Source organism: Macaca thibetana, chromosome 14, assembly GCF_024542745.1.
Source record: "Macaca thibetana thibetana isolate TM-01 chromosome 14, ASM2454274v1, whole genome shotgun sequence".
Taxonomy (NCBI): domain Eukaryota; kingdom Metazoa; phylum Chordata; class Mammalia; order Primates; family Cercopithecidae; genus Macaca; species Macaca thibetana.
This window is the reverse complement of record NC_065591.1, coordinates 56,798,168-56,820,465: the sequence shown is the minus strand read 5'-3', so window position 1 is coordinate 56,820,465 and position 22,298 is coordinate 56,798,168. Positions and strand designations below refer to the sequence as shown.

Below are 22,298 nucleotides of genomic sequence, written 5' to 3'. Positions count from 1 at the left end.
CGCCCGCCTCGGCCTCCTAAAGTGCTGGGATTACAGGCATGAGCCATCACACCGGCCCCATGTAGCTTTGTATTCCTGCAGGCAAGCACCGGAAGCACCCCGGAGGCCGCGGTAATGCTGGTGGTCTGCATCACCACCGGATCAACTTCGACAAATAGTAAGTGTCCTTGGACTGCTTTTGACACAGCTTGGGAGGTAGGGGCAGAGAGAGGGCTGGCTTAAACAAAAAGTTTAGAAGCAAGCCTTGCCTACTGCTGTTTTTTTACCAAGTTAACACTTCGTATGAACTGAGAACCTGTCATCGAGGCTAGAGTCACGCTTGGGTATCAGCTATTGCCTGAGTGTGCTAGAGTCCTCGGAGAGTAACTGCTGATCTTATTCACTGGCTGTAGGCCTTATGGCACAGTCAGTCACCAGGTTAGAGACATGCTTCACATTCACCTACTCACAAACTAGTGGATGATAAATTTTGGCTATTTGGAAGACCTTTATTATAGGAGTATGTAGATTTTCCATAGAGTGCTGTTATGTGGCTTGAATTTTAGTCTCAGCCCTGCCTCTAACATTGTCAGTGGTTTATCCTGGTTCCAGGAAATAAGACTAGCCTTTTCCTCATGATAGTCTTTGATGGTTTTTAAAACCGTTGTTTAAGTCAACAGATGTATCATGTGCCTGACACTGCTCTACATCAGTGAACAATTTACACTGTAATGGGGGAGGTAACTATAAAGATGATAAACATAGCATCTTAATTGGAGTGTGTATGAAGGTGGTTGTTATCTCTTCCTAGCCACCCAGGCTACTTTGGGAAGGTTGGTATGAGGCATTACCACTTAAAGAGGAACCAGAGCTTCTGCCCAACTGTCAACCTTGACAAATTGTGGACTTTGGTCAGTGAGCAGACACGGGTGAATGCTGCTAAAAACAAGACTGGGGCTGCTCCCATCATTGATGTGGTGCGATCGGTAAGTTAATTGGATGTTTTTCTATACTTCCATACCTTCCCTTACAAAAACTCTGGCTTAATCTAATCCACTTAAAACCTGTACTTCCCAGTTACCTACCAGACGTCGATTCTTCCTGTGGTAGAATTATCATAGGTATTTCCCTGTCAGTAACACTGCCTACTGTCACTGCCCAGGTTGTATCAGGTTTGCATTTCGTGCTTGAACTATAGCTGGTTCTGATCGAGCACAGCTCTTGGCCCTTCATGTTCCCCAGATAATAGAATCCTAATACGTTCCATCGATACTCAGTGCTGTACATTATCTGAAGAGATTTTCCCCCAAAACAGATATATTTTGTCTGTCCTTGGTGGGGGGTTCTGGTCCCTGTGTTAGTCTTAACTCTCATGAATATGGAGGTAATCTTAAGAGGCCAGAACCCTAGGGGCACTTTAAATTGACTTCCCAGCCTATTAAATGTCCATTGAGTAGTTTTAGTGGTCAGGAAGGTGGTTGTCTTCTTTTGCTTAGCAGGGGGTTTTTGAGCAGGAGGAGGCTTATGTTTTGCCGAGACTAGAGTCACATCCTGACACAACTCTTGTCCTGGTGTGCTAGAGTACTCGAAGAGAATCTTCTGGTCTTGATTCACTGGTGGGGGCAGTTGGTGCCCCCATTAGTGCCCAGATCAGAAACATACATACCCTGCCTAGGGATTTAGAAAGTGGGCTGGCAGTCTTTCCTCATACCCATCACGCAGTAGGTACCTGCTACAGTGTATTGTAAACTTTTTTCTCTGTTCTTCCAGGGCTACTACAAAGTTCTGGGAAAGGGAAAGCTCCCAAAGCAGCCTGTCATCGTGAAGGCCAAATTCTTCAGCAGAAGAGCTGAGGAGAAGATTAAGGGTGTTGGGGGGGCCTGTGTCCTGGTGGCTTGAAGCCACGTGGAGGGAGATTCATTAAATGCTGACTACTTTTTCTTTGTGGTGTGAGTATAGGTTCTTCAGTGGCATCTCTACATCCTGTGTGCATTGGGAGCCCAGGTTCTAGTACTTAGGGTATGAAGACATGGGTTCCTCTGCTGACTTCCCTCAGAAAGTATATGGTAAAGATAAGACCAACACAGGCATTGGCCAGTGAAACATTTCTGTTTATAAAGTCAGAATGATACCTGTTGATCACTGAAAGGTCTACATGTATTGTATTCTGAATTTTACAGTGAATGGGAGAATGTACCCTAATTGTTTGATGGGGCTCAAAAGGAAAGATTCCATTTTTAATGGTTCACATTCTAAAGAGGGGCAGTGTGATAGGAATGAGGTGGTCCTTTAGGACTTAATTCCTCAGCCCAAGGTTTTTCCTCTTGGCTCCCCTTTTTTTTAAACGGAGTCTCTCTCTTGCCAGGCTGGAATGCAGTGGCATGATCTCGGCTCCCAGGTTCAAGCAATTTTCCTGTGTCAGCTTCCTGACTAACGGATTACAGGCACCTGCTACCATGCCCAACTAATTTTTGTATTTTCAGTAGAGCTGGGGTTTCACCATGTTGGCCATGCTGGTCTCTTAACTCCTAACCTGAAGTGATCTGTCCACCTTGGCCTCCAAAAGTCCTGGGATTATAGGTGTGAGCCACCACACCCGGCCATGGCTCCTTAATCTTGATTGAAATTCTTGTTATATTTTGAATGTGATGAATCAGAGTCTGGAGATGGGGGTCCAGCAATCTGCAATTTCAATATGCCAGGGCTTTTCTGTATGTCAAAGTGGGTTTGAGATGGTTAATTTTTCTTCTAGTCTGAAATGTATCGAGAAAATTTGGAAATCCTGAAGACCAGAAATTGAAATAAGTTTTTTCTAGGATTTGTGTTTCTTGCTGTTGGAAAACTGATGGTGACCAATGCATGTTTACAAATAAGATCCTCATAGATCTTAGGGTAAATTATAATTTGCTACAGTTTTATGATTCTTCTTGTGATTTTGAACTTTTTTTGACCCAAAATAACGCAGTCTAAAATTAGGCAAATAAGATGGCACTTAGACTCCTGGGTTTTAGTTAGTGGAGGTTTTCTGTGCATAAGCCGAGAACCATGGTTGTCTATGGGACATATCTGTCAGGATAACCTTTAGAGGATGTTGGGGATCAAATACAAGGCACAGAGAAACACTGAATTGGCTTACATAAGAATAGGATAGAATTACAAGCAGTAGTGAAACCTTGATTCAGCTGGACAATTTTAAGCAAATGTATCATTTGGCTTGTATCTTCTGTTGTGCTGGAAGAGGTTAGAAATAGGGACTCTCCAGACCAGCCTGACCAACCTGGAGAAATCTTGTCTCTACTAAAGACACAAAATTAGCCGGGCGTGGTGCCACATGCCCGTAATCCCAGCTACTTGGGAGGCTAAGCCAGGAGAATCTCTTGAACCCAGGAGGCGTAGGTCACGGTGAGCCGAGATCGTGCCATTGCACTCTAGCCTGCCATTCCACTCTAACAAGAGTGAAACTCAGTCTCAAAAAAGTAAAGGTTCTCCATTAGACCCCATAGAGGACTTTTAATACGGAACCTGAATTCAAGGATCCCACAATAAGTGGTCAATAGTTAATGATGAATTAAAGACTAAATATTTGGTCTCCACCCAATACCTGTGTGACTTTTAGTCCCAATTTCCTCATCTTTAAAATTTAGGTGAAAGTGCCTACCTGAGGATTGTATAGATTAAAATGGAAGCCATGCACTTAATTTTTGTGTTTGACTTAGTAACAAGTGCAAACTATTATGGGAGCAGATGGAGTCAATTGGCCTTCATGTGATTGTCAGTGGGAAATTGGTCCAAGCAGAGGGAATACTGGTTCGGGAAACTGGTTTGGGAAGGTTAGGCAAACGGGAAGTGCTATGGTGAAGAGAAAGATTACTCTGACTGGGCTGTAAAGGACAGCTACAATGGGAGGCTGAAGGCAGAACCAAGAAAATGGGAGTATGGAAAAGGTACGATTCAGACGACATAATGGACAGGACTTGGAGACAGAATTGTAGTGGGCTGATCACAAAATGATGAGACATGGAAGGAAGCAGAGTTTGGGGGGAAAGATCGCTAGTCCCTTAATGGCTACCTTCCCCAGGAGATCATTGTTAGGCCATCCGATCCTCTGGCCTGGGAAAGAAACACTGATTTCATTGCTGGCTTGTTCACTTACCAGAAGCTACAGCTAGTAACTTCTAAAAACTTAGTTTTATGTGATGAGGAACAGATGAAAAGTTTTGAACCCTAAGTCCACCGATTCCAGTGCTTTCTCGAACCCGCATTTACTAAAATATTTTCATGACTGCCAAGCTTTGAATAGCCTGCTGTGTTCATAGAGGCTCACACTGGCGATCTCTAGTGGCTGGCTAAAGCTTGAATTGCAAAGGATACAATTTCTGGTCTAATGTATATATGCCTTAAATATAGTTGCGTTCAAACTTGGGAGCTGCAGGTGCAACTTGATTTTATGACAAATGTCTGCCACATCATTTGCACAAGCAGTGCTCGTTTAGGACAGCTAAATCAGGCGAGCTTTCAATTAAATGTACTACTAGACCCTACTTAGCGGCTAACTAGCCCAAGAGCAGACAGCCCAGGGACGGACTGCAAGTCGGAAGCGCGGGCGGAAGCTCCGCAGCTCCCGCCTGGTGGCTCCATCGGCTGCTTTCATCAGTCAGCACGACCCAACCGCAGCGGCGTCCCTACAACACAGACCGCAGCTTGGGTCTCAGGTCGGCCCCTGAGAGCCACTTCCGGTGACTAGCTTCTACTTCCGGAGATGACTTCCCCGCGTCCCAGACTGGAAGAAGCACGGAGGAGACCGGCCTCGCTTGGCCACTTCCGGTAAGGGTGGCGCCAGCCAGTGGTGAGCGAGTGCAGATAGCTCCCCTGGAGAGGCGGGATGTTCAACTCCACCCCTGGTCCCTGGGCGGCCGTGGGTCCCCTTCCAAGCGGAGGAATGGCCAACCTCGCCGCACTTCCAGCACCGATTAGGGTGCGTTTAAGAACGGGAGGCGTGGCCTTTACGTAAATCTTCAAGATGGGAACCTCCAGAATTTGTCTCAATTGTCTAAAAGGAAATGAGCATCAGCCACGTTCAAGGGCACTTTGGGCTAAAAAAGAAAGTGCTTGTACACGGATGGAAATGTTCTGGAAACAAAAGGAATTTCCTCTTGGGAGTTTAGGGAAATGAGGGAGACGAAGTATGTTTTGGTGCTGTTTTTTTGTTCAACCCAATGCATATTTTCATGTTGAGAGGCAATATAAATGGAGAAAAATATCTTGAGGAAAAAAAAAAAAAAACTACCAGAACTTGCCAATGCTGAAAAGTAGTATTTTCTCTTTCGAGAGTTTTCATGGCCTTTTAAATTACACCCCCACCTTCACAGGCAAATAAATTTGTTTTGGAATGCACACCACATCATCTGGCTCTAGAAACGTATTTTGTGTAGCGCCCCTAGCAAGAATGTAGGTTAAAGTGTATGTTTAATTCCTGGCTCTATTTTACATCCCAATTTTTATTTTCCTCTCATTCCCACTTTACGTTGTTTCAAATAACCTCGTTTGTGTATCCCTGTAAGTCATTTTGGGTACAAAGTCGGTTATAAGTGTACATGTGAAAAGATATTTTACAAAAATTTGAGCTGTAACTGTAATCACACTTATTTTCTTGGGTCGTGATATGATTTGGATGTGGTTTTAAATTTGGCCCCTGGTATGGGCAGTGTTGGAAGGTGGAGCCTATTGGGAGGTGTTTAGATCATGGAGGTAGATCTCTCACAAATAGATTAATGTTCTCCTGTGGGGCTGAGTGAGTTCTCACTCTGCTGGGAATGGAAAGCAGGTTGTTTAAAAGGCGTCTGGCTTCCTCAGTTTCTCTTGCTTCCTCTCTTACTACCCCTACCCGATCTCTTTGCACATGCCCAGCCCCCCTTCTGCTTTCTGCTGTGAGTTGAAACAGCGTGAGGCCCTCCTCAAGTACAGCTGCCCAATCTTTAACTTTTCAGCCATCAGAATCATAAGCCAAATAAATCTTTTTTCTTTATCAATTACCCAGTTCCAGGTATTCTGTTATAGCGACACAAAATGGACTAAGATGGGCCCTAATTCCACAGATTCCAATGTGAACCAGAGTTTGACTAATACTGTTTAAGGGCAATTCTTCAAAATACTGCTTTTTAAAAAGCCCAGAATACTTATTTCAAGACTACAGTTTATCAGAGCATTTAGAACAGTGTAATGAAGCAGCCTGCCCTGCATTAAAAGAACTTAATTGCAGAATAGAGGAGAGCTGACACTCCTACAGGTGAGGGGACTTCCCTGGTAGAGGAGATAGCACTGTTATCCCTGAGCAATTGCCCCAGTATTGTCAGAAAGCCACTGTTTAAGGACACTTGCTCTCAGTGGCCACAATACCATCTTTTACGGGAATGTTTTGGAAACAGTGGTTTTTTTTTTTGTTTGTTTGTTTTAATTAATAGAAGTGGGGTCTTTACTATGTTGCCCAGGCTGGTCTCAAACTCCTGAGCTCAAATGATCCTCCTGCCTTGGCCTCCCAAAGTGCTGGGATTGTAAGCATGAGCCACTACACCTGGCCACATTGGGGCATTTTTGTTACAGTCATGGAGGGGAAGTGACCAGGGATGCTAAATATCTTGGAATGGATGAGCTGGTCCTACACAATAAAGAAACATTGAACTTACAATCTAACTTCATTTACATATAACTCCAAAAGTTGGTTTGTTTTTTGTTTTTGCAGTTTTCATATACTTCTCAGTTTCCTAGGATTCTAACTACTGTTTAAATCAGGGGAAGCTCATACTTTGTTTTGTTCAGAACATTCCCAAAAATTGTTCATTTCAGAAAACTCACCAATAACTACTCAGTAGGATCTGAGTTGCTGATACAACACTTTTCTCCATCTGCATATGTAGCTGTTGCATTCACAGTAATTCTGTGTACAGTGTAGGCATGTGATTATCTCTTCTAGTACAGTTGTGCACAAGCATTTACATATTTAAATATTATAACAAAATATTTGTTTTATTTCTGCCCTTTTATATTACAGTTAAGGTATATTTCAGTAGCTTATGTTTGAATTTCATTTCAGGGTAGTGGAGGGAATTAAAGTATTTGCTATTAAAACTAAACTGTTGGATCTGATACGGTTGAAAATCATTGGTTTAGAGGTCCAGAGATCATGTGAAAGAACGTGGAAAGAAGCCCTGAGATCATGTGAAAGAACGTGGAAAGAAGCCCTGAATACTTTTTGTAAACCCCAAGCCAGGCCCACTGTCCACACCCTCCTCTCCCCATAAGGCTGCTGTGCCTTGGCTATGGCAATCACTCTATGGGCCCTTGCAGCCTATTCTAAGCCATTATATGCAAGTACTGATTTTCTGGATTGGGACCAGAGCTGCAGCCACAGTAGCGGGTAGACATACCGCTCTGGTATTCACGTAAGGGCAAACTATATTTTAAAGATATGTAAAAGTGGCAAAATTTATGAATAAGGCCGGATGTGGTGGCTCATTCCTGTAATCCCAGCACTTCAGGAGGACTGCTTGAGCCCAGGAGTTTGAGACTAGCCTGGGCAACACAGTGAGACCCCATTAATGCAAATTTTAAAAAACATTTTACACATACACATCTTGTGATCTGATCGCATGTCTAAAGGTTATTTGGAGCCATGCTGAAAAGGAAGGGTGGAGGAGAATGGGGGAGGAAGGGAAAGAGAGAGAGCGCATGTACCTTTTAGGAATTAAATCTGTATTTTTCTTTTTTTTTTTTGAGACAGCCTCGTCTTGCGCCCAAGCTGGAGTACAATGGCACGATCTCGGCTCACTGCAACCTCTGCCTCCTGGGTTCAAGCGATTCTCCTGCCTCAATCTCCCAGTAGCTGGGATTACAGGCATGCACCACCATACCCGGCGAATTTTTTGTATCTAATAGAGATGAGGCTTCACCATGTTGGCCAGGCTGGTCTTGAACTCCTGACCTCGTGATCCACCCACCTCGGCCTCTCAAAGTGCTAGGATTACAGGCATGAACCACCGCGCCCGGCCTGTATTTTTCTTATTAAGGAATCTGCTTCTGTGACTATCCTAAGCCCAGGCTGAGTTAAGAGTGACGAGTTCTGGAGGGAACTACATCCCACTCTGAGTCTTCTGGTTGTAATCCGTCTTTTCTCTTGATCCGAACTGAAGACTCGCGAGGCTTCAATCCCTGTCCTAGTCCTGGCAAATGGCAGAGCCAGGAAATGACTTCGCCTTCCCAGAAGACAAACCCTCCACTTTATTCTGTGAGGCTGACAGCAGGCCCAAACCATGGACAGGTTGAGGCCTGCGCAGGCCTCAGTGGAGATGGGGAGAGGGAAGAGGGGAAGGAAACTTAGGATGGGATCATCTCTCAACAAGGGTGGAAGGACAGGAAAACTTTACTCATGGTTCAAATCCTGTCAGACCCAAACACAATACCAAGGAAAACGGTTGCAGCTTAATGCCTCACTTGGGAGTTTGCAAAGTCTCTGCTCTCCCAAGGCCTTGGTGGGTGAAAAGCCTAAACCATCCTTATTTCCCACCTTGTTCCTCTCCTTCCTCTTCTGTGGAATGTAGCAGTACTTTCTGTATGAAAACCTAGGGTTCCAATGGAAAAATGATTCACAGAGTGACATGGAAGAGTCACAGGGAGTGGGTCAGGGCTATGCCCAAGCCTGCGTTGGCATTAGCTGGGCTTCACTCCACCAATGTCAGGACACTCAAATGACATCTTAGGGGCTTCAGGCTGAAGAGGAAAATGTTAAGATTTACCTAATAATGGGGCCAACGGGCAAAGAGCATGCTTTCCATCACTGGAAACACCTAAGCACAGGCTGAACACTTGAGGGAAGCTGAACTACTGCCATGACTGGGTATCTTCTAACTCTTAAGACCAGTCATGCAACTTAGGCTGGAGAACTCCATTTCAGGGGAGGTCAGTGACTCACACTAAAGCTAACCCCTTAATCTAGTACTCAGTTCCCTGTGTGATGATGTTTCATCTCTGACTGGCCAGTCCCAGCCCACTCCAAGGAGAGAGAACTCTAGATAACAAAGCCAAGGAACACATGAGGCTCTGGGCCCAAACAACTGTACACTGTTTATTGAGAACACCCGTAGATGGGAAGGAGGAATGCCCTGTACCGCATCGTGGCCACCACTGACTGGGAGCCAGGCCCAGAGAGCACTGGCAGAGCTGGGGGTGGGCTTTCCATGACACACTGACCATCTCAGAGGCTGGGAGGAATGAGAGGACTAGGCCTAAGACCCTGGTGCCATGCTGCAAATGGGGACTGATTGGCCTTTGCCTTTCAAAAACAGAGGGTATGGGTATGGGGACTACCAGGAAAAAATAGAAACTCAAGTTTTTTTAAAAGGTCCTCTGTACATAACAAGACAGCATCTGCTCTCCAGGGCCTGAGACTGGCAGCAGGGGCCTCAGGCAGGCAGGCAGGCCGAAGGCCTCCAGGGAAGATCAGTGGTTTGGCTGAGACAGTCAGCTGCACAAAACTGGCCAGTCACGAGCACCCAGCAAAACTTCATCCATGCTCTGGCAGGACAGGAAAGCACCCGGCCCCTTGGGAATATACAAATATTTACCATATTCTCTTTGCTTGTTACAAAAACAGTTAAGAAAGCTTACAGCAGATTATTTACAAACAGTATCCCGGGATATGATGAAGGCAGAGGTGGGCTGGCTTAGAGGATGGGATCTGTGGGGGCAGAGGAGCCACAGCAGCCCAGAGGGTCCCAGGCGGGGCCTTCTCTCCAGGCTTCAGGCTCTGCAAGGCACTGGACTCTGCTACTGAGAAGGGGGCTTAATTCTTCTTGTGGAGGAACTTCATTTTGTTGCCTGTGGGCCAGAGAGGACAAGAGAGAGAATGTTCAGTGTTATCCCTTCCAACCTCCACTCCCTCTCCTCCTTGTAGCCATAACCCTCTTAGTGGGAGAGGAAGAGGGTTAGGAAGACTGGATTATGGCTGTGATCTGATCCAGGGTAGGGAAAACACGTGAGAGCTCTAATTAGGGCACTGGTATTAATCGCTGTGTGGTTTTAGGCAAGCCACTTAACCTCTTTGGTCTCAATTTCTCTTTAAACAGAAACATGCTATGATTCTCTGATCTGACGGGCTGAGCACCCTGCAGGGAGGGGAGCATTTTGCAGGAAGGGCACTTGCACTGCTGTGTCTGCAGACCTGTTATGGTCTAGAGGAAAGCTCACTGGCTCTCATGGCCTTCATATTCATTCAGGATGGAGCGCACACAGAAAGACCTGATGTATGTGGGAACCTGGGATTCCTCTTTGTAATGCAATATGGTAAATACAGCCTGCCCTCCGTATCCATGAGTCCTGCGTTCATGGGTTCCATGTTTATAGATTCGACCAACTGGAGATCAAAGATATTTGGGGGAAAAAATGAATGGTGGTGTCTGTACTGAATATATATGGACTTTTTTTTTCCTCATCATTATTCCCTAAACAATACAGTATAATATCTATTTACAGCTGGGTGCACTGGCTAACGCCTGTAATCCCAACACTTTAGGAGGTCAATATGGGAGTATTACTTGAGCCCAGGAGTTTGAGACCAGCCTGGTCACTATAGCAAGACCTCATCTCTACAAAACAAATTTTAAAAATAGCCAGGCGTAATGGCATATGCCTGTAGTCCCAGCTACTCAGGAGGTGGAGGAGGGAGGATCACATGAGTTCAGGAGTTTGAGGCTGCAGTGAGCTAGGATTGCACCACTGCACTCCAGCCTGAGTGACAGAGCCAGACCTTGCCTCTAAAATAAAATAAAATATAAAATAAATAAAATAACACAGTTTACATTGTATTAGGTATTATAAGTAATCTAAAGATGATCTAAAGTATATGGGAGGATGTGCACAGGTTATATGCAAATACTATGCCATTTTATAGAAGGGACTTGAGCATCTGTGGATTTTGGTGTCTTTGGGTATCCTGGAACCAATCCCCCACAGATACTGAAGGACCATTACTGTGCAAAATGCCCTTGGAATTCTGGCTGAGAACCACCTCATCACTATGGGATGTCTACATCCTGTTCTGTCTACAGCCCCAGTATAACACATGTGGACACTGATTTAGAGTATTTGGGGGCACAAATCCCCCAGCCCCTTCCTTCTTGCTGAACATCTATCTCATGAGTAACAAGGCTACTTACCCAAACCTCGGAGAAACTTATTCATTCCACTCTGCTCAGTGTCTGGGAGTTCTTCTAAGTACTGTTCCACTCGCTGCTCAAAAAGACCTGGGTAAGAGAAACAGGCACAGGGAAGAGAATAGTCATTGGAGGAAAGAAAGGGAAGGAGAGGCCTACATGAAGGGAACCATGGAGCACAGATGCCAAAAAACGAGAAAGCAAGCATCTGGGATGATAATTTGCAGGAGCATCTTACTAGAATTCAGACTGGCTCATCAAAGCAATCATTAGTGACATCTTGCTGGGGTTCGCTGCTGCCACCCTGCCTCCCCATGCACTTTCCCAAGCTGCACTAGAGTGAGGAGGCTGCTTCTCAGTTCAGAGCTGCCCCAAGTGGACATCTCTAGCTTCCTTCAGACAACTCTACCATGTTTTTCCAAAAAGGTTGTTACACTAAATGGATAGTATTAGAGGACAGAAGAAACACTAACCCTGAGGTTAGAGAGAAAGATTGTGATGAGATGAAAGAGTCCTAGAATGAGCTGATGAAATAGCAAAAAGCGAGATAACCATCTGCCTTCAATGAAGACTGCCACCAACTTACAACAGCTGACCCAGTGCTCTCTAAGGGAATTCCCAACCCCTGGGTTCTCAGAACCCCCAAAATTGCTCAGTCTGTTCCTTTTCTCTGGATAGAAGGGCTTTCTTCTATCCTTCTCTTTGAGTAGGGGGTGGGCAACCAATAGCATGCTGCTCCTAGGCGGAGATGAGTCCCATCTCTAGCTCTGTGGCTCAGCCTGTGCACAGCCTTGTGAAGGCATTGACTGGGAAGGAGGAGGAGAATGCTCCCTTGGAAGTTTCTAACAGAAGTAAAGGGCTGTTAAGAGGCCTGGCCCTAGCTTGATGTCCAAGAGCTTCCATCATAGTGCCTGGTTCTTCAGCCCTGCTGTGGGTGAAAAAATTAGAGAAGAGAGTTGATAAACAAGCCTTACCCTTTGCCCGACACTTTCTTAGCTCCCTGTCTTGGATGAAGCCCGCAAACATCTGAGACTCCATAAAAACCTCAAGAAAGCGGCGGATACTTTTAGAGGCCACAGATTTGCGGAAGGCCTCTCGCTGAAAGGCTCTCTCTCCCTTCTCGCTCTGTGTCAGAAAGAGGGAGTAGTGGCCAACGGTCTCCACAAAGAACCGGATAAACACCTCCGACACCAACCCATTGAGGGTATTACATTCTGGAAGGGAAAAGAAAATCTTTGGGGTTCAGGTCAAGAGCCTGCAAAGCCTTCCTCAAATCTTCACCTGGTGTAGTCTTCCTCTCCCCAACAAGACTTCCAGCCAGTACCACTCTTCTGTTCTGGAAGCTCTTTTTGAGACTGAGTTTCACTCTTGTTGCCCAAGTTAGAATGCAGTGGTGCCATCTCAGCTCACTGCAACCTCCACCTCCCAGGTTCAAGCAATTCTTTTGCCTCAGCCTCCCAAGTAGCTGGGATTACAGGTGCATACCACCACACCCAGCTAATTTTTCTATTTTTAGTAGAGATGGGGTTTCACCATGTTAGCCAGGCTGGTCTCGAACTCCTGACCTCAGGTGATCCACCCGCCTCGGCCTCCCAAAGTGCTGAGATTACAGGCATGAGCCACTGCACCCAGCCTCTGGAAGCTTTCTCTCTTGTGCCCATGGCCTTGTAACTAGCCTACAAGCCGCCGAAGGCCAGAAACTATGTTCTGAACATGGAAATTGAAACATAATTGCTGGACGAATTAAAGTAGAAACGAGAGCACCACTTTTGTCACATCCCTCACCCTAAGTGATTTTTCTGGCTTCCAAGGAAGAGGAAGTTCCTTTCATCTCCTGCAATGGCTTGAGGTAAGGCCTGAGAGGGAGGAATAATTAGTTTCCTGTCAGCAGAAAGTATCTTTGGGGTTGCCACATGTCTTTGGGTTTTCCTTCCCAAACCACCTGGGGTAAAGACGCTAGGGTGAGACCAAGGTCCTCATCAGCCAGAAAGGGTTTGGTGCGCAGAGGCAGAGTTCTGGCCCTATGGGGCCCTGACCCAGAGCAGAGGGAGCCTGGAGCAGAGCTGACCATGCCCGGGCACTATCCTCACCATCGTCGGAGTCACTGTCGGAGTCCTGGGAGATCAGCTCATTCTTCCTCTCCAGAGCCTGCTCCAGAGCTGCCTGTAACTTCCTAGGTAACAATGTGTCCTCGTCGTCCATCTGCAGGAGAAAGAAGGCAGTGACAATCATAGCTGACGCTGAGCTCTTACTGTGTGCTAAGACCTGTTAGAAGAGCTTGAGTAGGTAATCTCATTTATCTCTCCCAATAACCCTCATAACTATCATCAACGTCATTTTAAGATGAGGAACTGGAGCACAGAAAGGTTAGGAAACTTGCCCAAGATTACAGAGATTAAAAGTAGTAGAGGGCCAGGCACAGTGGCTCATGCCAGTAATCCCAACACTTTGGGAGGCTAAGCGGGAGGATCGCTTGAGCCTAGGAGGGTGTTCGAGACCAGCCTGGGCAATTTAGCAGGTCCCTCTATCTGTAAAACACACACAAAAAAAACAATTAGTCAAGTATGGTAGCATGCACCTGTACTCCCAGCTACTTAGGAGGCTGACGTGGGGAGGATCACCTAAGCCCAGGGAGGTCGAGGCTGCAGTGTCATGATTGTACCACTGCACTCCAGCCTGGATGACCGTGAGACCCTGTCTCAAAAAAAAAAAAAAAGGTGGTAGAGCCAGTGGCCTTTGTGACCAGGACTAGCCAGGGGTTCCTGATTAGGTCTCCCCAATTCCTCCATCATCAGCTCTAGGTAGGAGGCACAGTTGGCTTGGGGCAGGGGGACCGTGGCCAGCCTGTGTCTCAGGAATGAAGTTAGACTGCTGTTTCAGTCTCTACACTCTGTTTCTGTGTCCACATCACTATGCCTGGTACCCAGGGAGTCCTCAGCTCCATCACTGGTGTGTAACAGACAGTAAGTACATTTCCATAGGGGAGGCACTGGGTTGTGCTCCTTGGTAGAGAGGCAGGAGGATTTCCACGACTAACAAAGGCTTTTTGTAGTTCACAACAATCATTGCAAACCTGTACGTTACACAACAATCTATAGTTATTTGTGTAACCCCCAGCAACATTTCAAGGCAGGTGTTGTCACCACCTCTGCTTTAGAGCTCAGAGGAATTTAGAGGCCTAAGACCATGTGGCTCAAAGCGGGCAAAGTCCAGTGGTCAAGTCTGTGGACTCCCAGGCCGTGTTCTTCAAGTTCCCACACTGCCTTCCAGAAGCTGATGATGCCACTGGAAAGGCAGACTCTGCTGAGGTCAAGGATTCTAAGACTAGCTTCTCCCCACCCTTGACTAGTCTGTGAGTAAGTATGGAACCCAGAGAGCTCAACAAACAGATTGTGAAGGTTGAGTAGTGTGTGTGATGGTGCAGGGTGCTCAGGAGCCTGATTCTAGCAAGCACCCACCCTCTTACCTGTCGGATGAATCGGTCAGATCCCAGATTCACCATCAGCGCCTGAGAAAAGGAGTCATTAGCAGAGTGGCTCAAGGCATGAGTCCCGCAATGCCCTCTGCCAGGCCTCCAGACCTCCCAGATTCCCAGGGTCAGATAACAGGAAGAACTCCAGCCGGGGATAGACCTCCCAGGGAGAAAGGATAAGAGCCTGGTAAAGAGGCCGAGGGGCCACAAGTAAGATCCCAGCACCTGCTTCCCCTTCCACCCCTCCCCCCAGCTGGTTCCCCGCCGTGGCCCACCTCCTCCACAGGCAGCTCCTTCAGTTTGGGGAGGGAGCTGGAGAGCAGGCCAACCAGGAAGGGGGTGGGACAGCAGACGATGTCAATCATGGAGGCCGGGAGAACAGGAATGAAGGTGTGCTGCCAGGAGAAGGGGTAGAGCAAGGCCACCACCGCGTGGGAGCAGCTGGAGAGGGTACTGATGGGCAGACAGACAGAGAGACAGAGCACCTGAGCCCAGGCCCAGGACCTTAGAGTTCACTGGAGGCTCAGGACAGCCTTTGATCCTAAACCTCCCAGTGCAACAAAAATGCTAATGGGGCTCAGGGACCCTGCAGACTGGTGAAGCCCCCACTTTCCCACTGCGTAGTGCCTCAGGGACAACAGTGCTACTCTCAGGGAAATGCACTTACAAACAGCCAGGAAGGTATGCAGCAGCCCGCAGGACAGTCATCTGACAAAGATCTGGAAAAGGGCTGTCTTGGGTTTGGGGGGCACATTACTGGGCCCATGGCTGAGGAGGCAGGAGGTTTTGTAAACCCCTAGGGCCAGTGAATGCAGATCCTGGGTACCCTCTCCCACCCCACATCAGAACTAGGCAAGAGGGACAAAGAACTTGTGGAAAACCTAAATCATCATCAGCGGAACATGAGCTGGCTGGACCTACCCCTCCCCTCTCCAGCCAGAGGCAGACCCCAGGCAGAACAGGAAGGACATCTTTTCCAAGACCCCAAATTGGCAGAACTTGAATACCCGGCCAGGCCAAGAACAAGACCTTGGGATCATCCCTCCCAGAATGGTCCTGGAATGTGCTCAGAGGCAGCTGCAACCACAGGAAACAATAGCTGTATTCACAGCCCCATGGGAGCTGGGCTGGGGGGCGGGGTGGCAAAGAGGAGGCTCAGCCATGCATTAGAGGGTAGAACCTTCAGGAAAAGAAACCTCATGGTCCAGGCTCTCTTAGGGGCCACTAAGGTCAGGCCAGGCCAGGGCACCAAAGCCGGGCAGTCAGGGGCTTTGTTGGCTGACAATGACCATGGCTGGCACACAGGAGGGGCCTCTGGGAGCTGCTGTACCTAGCTCATTCCAGCTGTTGGGCTAGATTTCTTCACAGGGGCCTGATGGGCCCACAAAACACGTAGAACTGCGAGACACAGAAGCACTGAGGCTGTCATGGGAACAAGTGAGGGGCAGTTTTCCTTTCTAAACCCTGGCGCTCTATGGAAAAGTCAGCAGCTCTGGTTTTTCTTTCTCCTTTCTTCTCCTGGGCTGAGGATGGGCCTGGGTTCCTGTCCCTATGAGGGCAATCGGGAGTTCATTTCTCGGGCTCCTCTCAACTGCTCCCTGTATATACGGAAGGAAATATCCCAGGGATTCAGGACTTATTGGAGGGCAAACCAGAAGGGGGATTTTCCTTCACTGCCCTCCTCTGAGCACCTGACATTAAGGTGGCTTAATCAATGTCCAAATGCACTCTATAGAGAAGCCACTACTTGGGATGGATTCTTTGACCAAAACAATACGTAACATGTTGCCAATAACCCATCCTGTTGTTGTAGGAGTTATTAAGAAATTATTTTACGCAGAGAGGAAAAGTTTTTGTTTCTTTTTAATTTTTAATTTTTTATTTATTTACTTATTTTGAGACGGAGTCTCACTCCCAGGCTGGAGTACAGTGGCACAATCTCCGCTCACTGCAACCTCCACCTCCCGGATTTAAGCGATTCTCCTGCCTCAGCCTCCTGAGTAGCTGGGACTACAGGCGCCCGCCACCACACCCAGCTAATACAGGGTTTCACCATGTTGGCCAGGATAGTCTCAATCTCTTGACCTTGTGATCTGCCAGTCTCGGCCTCCCAAAGTGCTGGGATTACAGGCGTGAGCCACCGCCTCGTTTCTTTTAAAGCAGCTCAAAAACGTTTCTTGTCTAGAAAGCAAGCCCTGGCTCTTACAGCCAGGCAGGCAACCTTTGATATGCAAATACAGACCATTAGAAATTGGGTCCACCCAACACGGCAATTCTCACCGTTGTCTTCTTGCCCTTGCCCCCACATGTGCCTAGCAGCATGGCTGCCCTGCATATTCCCACGTGTGTAGAACATCAGGCACCCTATATTCGCATATTAAAAGGTGAGGATGGGAGGACCAGCTTTTTCGGGGGCTACATGAGTGACATGCCAGGTCAAACCAATCCCCTAAGCCCTATGCAAATCAAACACCGCCTCCTCCAGCCTACTTATAAAACTGGCTGGTGTCCACAGCACTTGAGGTTCCCTCTCTTGGCTTTGGAGCCTCCCTCCCTCTGTCTCTGTACTTCTCCTTTCTGCCTTTCTTCTTTCCTTCTTGCCTATTAAACTCTCCGCTCCTTAAAACCGACCCCACGTGTGTCCAGGTCGTTTTATCTAAACCAGCATAAGAACCAAAAGCCCTAGTGTTCCTCCACTCATCGGAGCCGTATCACTCTCCCTTGCCTGTGTCACCCCCCAACCACCACTGACATAAAACTTTTTTCTTTTTTAAACCTTGGCTGTCTAGAAGAGCTCTCACTTCTTCCTTCCTAAAATGCATCAGGTCCAGTGACCATCACTTCTGCCACCCGTCCCATGGCCACCGCCAGACCTTGACACCTCTACCTCTAAAGTCCTAAATGCCAGCATTTCAGACCAAGATTTGTGACCCACCCAGCTTTTTTCTTACTCCTCCTAAACCAGCTCCCCGACTTCCCTGGCACCTCCAGGCCCTGCACATCATTTCCTGGTGTGGGCTGGCCAGCCTTCCTCACCCACTCTCCTCTCTGCACCTCAATGCCCCCATGGCATCCCTCTCCCCAGCCCTCCTAGTGCCCAGCCCTGGGCCACTGCAGTCGCCTTCTCCAGGGGACACCCTCCACAGGACCCTCACTGGCTGGCTCAGCACTCCTCACACTGTCCCCAGTCAGTGCTCTTGCCCCTTCCTCACAGCGGCTCTTTCCTTAAACTCAGCATCCCATTGAGATGGCTTTGCCTCCCCTTCCAGAAGAAATGCAACCATCCGCCAAAAATCTCAATTTCTTAACGTTTCCCCTGTACATATACTGCCATCTGCACAGTCTTGGCTGTTGCAAAGGAAGAAATGTCCCTCCCTCTTCCCTCAGGCCAAGCCCTCCACAGGGTTCTCAATCCCGCCATCTGTGTGCTCCCAAACTCTTCTCCCTCACCCACACAGGGGTGCTACCTTTCCACCTAGTCTTTATCTCCCTACGCACAGCCCCACTCCAGCACCAGCCAGCAAGTGCTTAGGCTCCTGAACACTTGCTGATTCGCTTGTGGGCGTGCTTTCCCCTCCCCTCTTCTTCCTTGCCCAGCTGGGCCCTACCTGAGCTTATCTGCCACAAAAATGACCCGGCGCTCCAGCAACAGCGAGGCAAAGATTCGGATGAGCTGGCGCACACTGAGGCAGGTAAAAAGGCACTCAAAGTCCACGTGCTCCAGCCGTGAGTCCATGGGCCGCCGCAGCTCTAACACCTGCAGGAGAGCGATGGGAAAGTGGGCCTGGGCCAGCCAGGTGGGTGCTGCCCTCCGGCCCTCCACGAAGCAACTGGAGGCTGCTTTCCCCTTCCCACCTGCTCTTTTCCAGGTCTCTCGCCTATCCTGCTATGCAGTAAACCCCTCTCCTCCACCCCTCAGACTACAGCTCTGCTCTCATAGCACTTGAACACCCAGGCTGTGGGTGAGAGGGCTGCCTGTGAAAGAGGGGAAGGATCCAGAAGGAAGGAGTTGAGGGACTATCCATCGGGACCTCAGGAAGAGAGGAGAGCTGACTGCTCTTAGAGATAGGGAGAAGCAGGGAACCACACAGCCACATCTCTAGGGTCCTCCTGCCCACCTCCCCAGACAAAGGTCTAAGCCCTTAATGCTGACTAGACCCCACTGCTCTCCAGGCATCTCTGCATCCCAGGACTCTAATCCCAGCCACCTCTGGAAAGGCAATGCTGGTGTCCTTGTTGCCCTGTCCCCCTCCCTTTCCTGCTAGAAAGAGTTTCCTTCCAGAGGCTATTTGTCCTGCCATCCTGGCCTTTATCTCCATCACCCTAAGTCCTGTGCCAGGCACAAAGAAAACACAAGCAAAGGGCTGGCCATTCTGCAACCTTGCCACGAAGCAGGACTGCCTTATCAGGGCTAGGCCTAGCCTTCTTTCCTCCAAAGGCGGCTCCCAAGGTCAGTGCCACAGCTCAGAGAGCCACTTCTCTGGGGGCAGTCACGGGGGTGGAAGGTAGCGAGTGACCCCAGTGGTGAGGGCAGGAGGAACTGCTGATGCTCAGGCTGTGCCAAAGCAGCTGTCCCTGGGGTCTGCTTGGCCTCATCCTTGGTCCCACAGCGTGTGTGTGCAGCATAGATGTGAAGGCCTCCTGAAAACTAGGGTGAGAAACCAGTTCTCTCTCATTGCCCGATGGCATCAAAGGTAATGCTTTACAAGGAGTTTTTATACCCACATCATCTCATTTGTTCCTCAGAGTCTAAGCAAGTGAAGGCGTTCTGATTCCTAACTCAGCATCCATCCTTCTGGGCCCCAGAGAAGCAGCAAAGTGGGCACAGGGTACAGTAGCGGTCTGTGTCCACTGTCTCTCCCACCTGATGGTGTACTCCTGGAAGGCCCGGTGATCCGCCAGATGCTGGGTACACCCCAAATGGTCAGTGAATGTGGGCTCAAGGAAAGAAGTACCACAATGATGCCAGAGCCCTTTATACCTGCTCCAGGCCCTGTCCCCGCCCCAGAAGTCACAAGCTCCCTGCATGCAGCCCAATAGACTCTGCTCTCTAGCACCCAGCCCCTACTGTCCCTGGGGCCCAACCCTCCCCCTTCCCCCAGGGATTGAGAATTCACACAGGCTGCTCCCACTCCCGGCCTTGTTCCATGCATCCCTGCCTTCAAGGAGATCAGGCCCAGGGGTCTGAAGGAGCCGAGCAGTTACAGTCTGGGAGTCCAGTGGGTGTGACCAACATCTGCACAGGGACAGGCAGGACATCTAGGAGGGCAGCCAAGCTCATGTGCGTGGGGAGGGGTCAGGGAAGCCTTTCAGAGCACAAGGTACTTGACTCCCCAAAGAGAAAAGAAGGGAAGTGTCTTCTAGGCAAAAGGAAGGAGGGTTGAGGGAAGAGTAAGTATCAAGTCAGAAGATGAGAGCCCAGTGAGGTGGCCAGTGCCAGACCACGAAGAGCTCCCAGGCATGATGCTGGGCTATAAGGGAAGGGTCACCTATCCTGTGCCCCACAGCCACCACAAAGCCTAAAGTTCCTCTAAATGAAGGGGAGAAAAGAGGTGAGGAGAAAGCCCTCAAGCTAGGAGTTGCCACTGCTCAGCAAGCTTGGTATGCTTTTTTGGTCAGTCCTTCTCCCATTCTCTACAACTAATTTATTTACTCTTCCCTCTCCTAGAACCCAACATCCACCTCTTACTCTTAAAGAATGACCTTTTTTTTTTATATATATATATATTTGTTTTGTTTTGTTTTGTTTTTGAGATGGAGTCTCGCTTTGTCACCCAGGCTGGAGTGCAGTGGCGCGATCTTGGCTCCCTGCAACCTTCACCTCCCAGGTTCAAGAGATTCTCCTGCCTCAGTCTCCCGAGTGGCTAGGATTACAGGCATGCGCCACCACACCTGGCAATTTTTTTTTTGTATTTTTGGAAGAGATGGGGTTTCAACATATTGGCCAGGCTGGTCTCAAACTCCGGACCTCAAGTGATCCCCCCACTTCAGCCTCCCGATGTGCTGGGATTACAAGCATGAGCCACTGTGCCTGGTCTGACCTTTTCTATTTTGAGAAAATCAAAGCCATCAGATGAGAATCCAAAATCTACTAAGCCACAACCTCCTCTCCTAATAAATGCCAAGCCCTCCATGGAGCCTAACACTCACATCTTCTCAGTACACTCTGTTAGCCCCTCCTCCTCCTGTAGCTTGAACCTCTTCCTCTGGCAGCCATTCCCACCAGCATACAAACAACCATCCCTAACAAGCTTCCCTAGTTCCACATTTCAGTTGCTGCCCTCTTCCCTATTTTTCTCCACAGCCATGCAATCTTGAGAAGATGTCTACACAGGCTGTTTCCACTTCCTCACCCCCATCACTTCTCAACTCACTCCAGCCCAACTTCTGGGCCCTGCACTTGTCAAGATCTTCCACACCTCATCCTGATCTCTTAGTGGTACCTGCTTCAGATCATGGCTTCCTTTTTGAGGTGCTCCTCAGCCGAAGCCCTCCCCTGGTGTTCCCCTCTCCTCAAACTTCAGGGCTGTGGCTCCTCTCCTGCAGGGCCTCTGCATGTTGGGGTTCCCCAGGACTGAGGAGGACTCCATACTGGGCTCTCTTCTCTTCCCTATTTACACTCTTTGCTACTACATATCTTCTATTGGGGGTCTCACGGGCATCTCAAACTTGACATGTACACATTTGGCCTCTTCCTCCTCATTATCTGCTTCTCCTTCATGAGCTCCCATCTCAGTACATGGCTCCATCATCTACCCTGGGGCTCCAGCCAGAAAACTGGGAGTCAGCCTTACAGTCTCTGTGACAACTACGCCCTATTTCCAATCAAACACAAAGTGCTACTGGTCCTAATTCTAAAATCCATCTACTTCCCTCCTTCTTCTACCGCATCTTAATCCAAAGCTGCCATCATCTCTTGCCTGTAGTGCCGCAACAGTATCCCTGCTGGTGTCCCCGTTTTCACTCCAACCATTAGCTACACGGTTGCCACAGTGGGCTTTGAATACATGTATCAGCTGGCCACAGGTGGCTCATGCCTGTAGTCCCTACAGTTTGGGAGGCAGAGGTGGGAGGATTGCTTGAGTCCAGGAGTTCAAGACCAGCCTGGGAAACATGGTGAAACCCTGTCTCTATAGAAAATACAAAAGTCAGCTGGGTATGGTGGTGCACGCTTGTAGTCCCAGCTACTCAGGAGGCTGAAGTGGGAGAATTGCTTGAGCCTGGGAGGGTGAGGCTGCAGTGAGCCATGATAGCACCACTGCACTCCAGCACCACTGCACAATATGGGCGGCAGAGTGAGACCCTGTCTCAAAAAAATAAAATGAAAACATATATCAGATCTTATCATACCCCTGCTTTAGATAAAATCCACAAATCCTTAACTTGGCCTAGCAGGGACATTGTGATTGGGTTCTTGCCTGCCAACCCACTCCCCTACCCCTACCCCGTCAACCCTCTGACCAGCACATGCACTTGCCCAACTTTTGCCTTTGCAGATGCTGGTTCCTCTACTTGGAATAATCTTCTCCCATTCATATCCTTCTCTTTCCGTCTCCCTCCTCCTGCTTCATTTAGTTGCCCCCACTCACCACTTAGGTCTCTGGTCAAGTGTTACTTTCTCAGAGGAGACCTTCCCTGGCCCC

General features: G+C 48.5%; 3 protein-coding genes and 2 non-coding genes across 25 annotated transcripts in view; 4 read left to right on the top strand and 1 right to left on the bottom strand.

Moving 5' to 3' along the window:
• RPL27A (ribosomal protein L27a) overlaps positions 1-1,920 on the top strand; it is a 1,008,958-nt gene extending 1,007,038 nt beyond the window's left edge. For all 6 annotated transcript variants that reach the window (XM_050756501.1, XM_050756503.1, XM_050756504.1 and 3 more), the window contains exons 4-6: positions 82-157; positions 791-965; positions 1,750-1,920. In XM_050756501.1, coding sequence (XP_050612458.1) covers positions 82-157; positions 791-965; positions 1,750-1,878 — 380 coding nt within the window. In that variant the 3' untranslated portion in view covers positions 1,879-1,920. The remainder of the gene's footprint in view (positions 1-81; positions 158-790; positions 966-1,749) is intronic.
• On the top strand, positions 301-430 carry LOC126936705 (small nucleolar RNA SNORA3/SNORA45 family). Its single transcript, XR_007719525.1, has one exon. It is a non-coding gene; the product is annotated as a small nucleolar RNA SNORA3/SNORA45 family (small nucleolar RNA).
• On the top strand, positions 1,511-1,641 carry LOC126936704 (small nucleolar RNA SNORA3/SNORA45 family). Its single transcript, XR_007719524.1, has one exon. It is a non-coding gene; the product is annotated as a small nucleolar RNA SNORA3/SNORA45 family (small nucleolar RNA).
• Positions 1,921-9,071: 7,151 nt separating the features above from the next.
• Positions 9,072-22,298, bottom strand: part of DENND2B (DENN domain containing 2B) — a 177,646-nt gene continuing 164,419 nt past the window's right edge. For all 16 annotated transcript variants that reach the window (XM_050756094.1, XM_050756097.1, XM_050756095.1 and 13 more), the window contains 7 exons: positions 18,264-18,412; positions 14,931-15,108; positions 14,650-14,691; positions 13,274-13,385; positions 12,158-12,397; positions 11,187-11,273; positions 9,072-9,849 (listed from right to left, as the gene is read on the bottom strand). In XM_050756094.1, coding sequence (XP_050612051.1) covers positions 9,815-9,849; positions 11,187-11,273; positions 12,158-12,397; positions 13,274-13,385; positions 14,650-14,691; positions 14,931-15,108; positions 18,264-18,412 — 843 coding nt within the window. In that variant the 3' untranslated portion in view covers positions 9,072-9,814. The remainder of the gene's footprint in view (positions 9,850-11,186; positions 11,274-12,157; positions 12,398-13,273; positions 13,386-14,649; positions 14,692-14,930; positions 15,109-18,263; positions 18,413-22,298) is intronic.
• The window catches only part of AKIP1 (A-kinase interacting protein 1), a 210,676-nt gene continuing 204,157 nt past the window's right edge, over positions 15,780-22,298 (top strand). The window contains exon 1 of the mRNA XM_050756459.1: positions 15,780-15,790. The gene's annotated coding sequence lies outside the window, so the exon portion shown is untranslated. The remainder of the gene's footprint in view (positions 15,791-22,298) is intronic.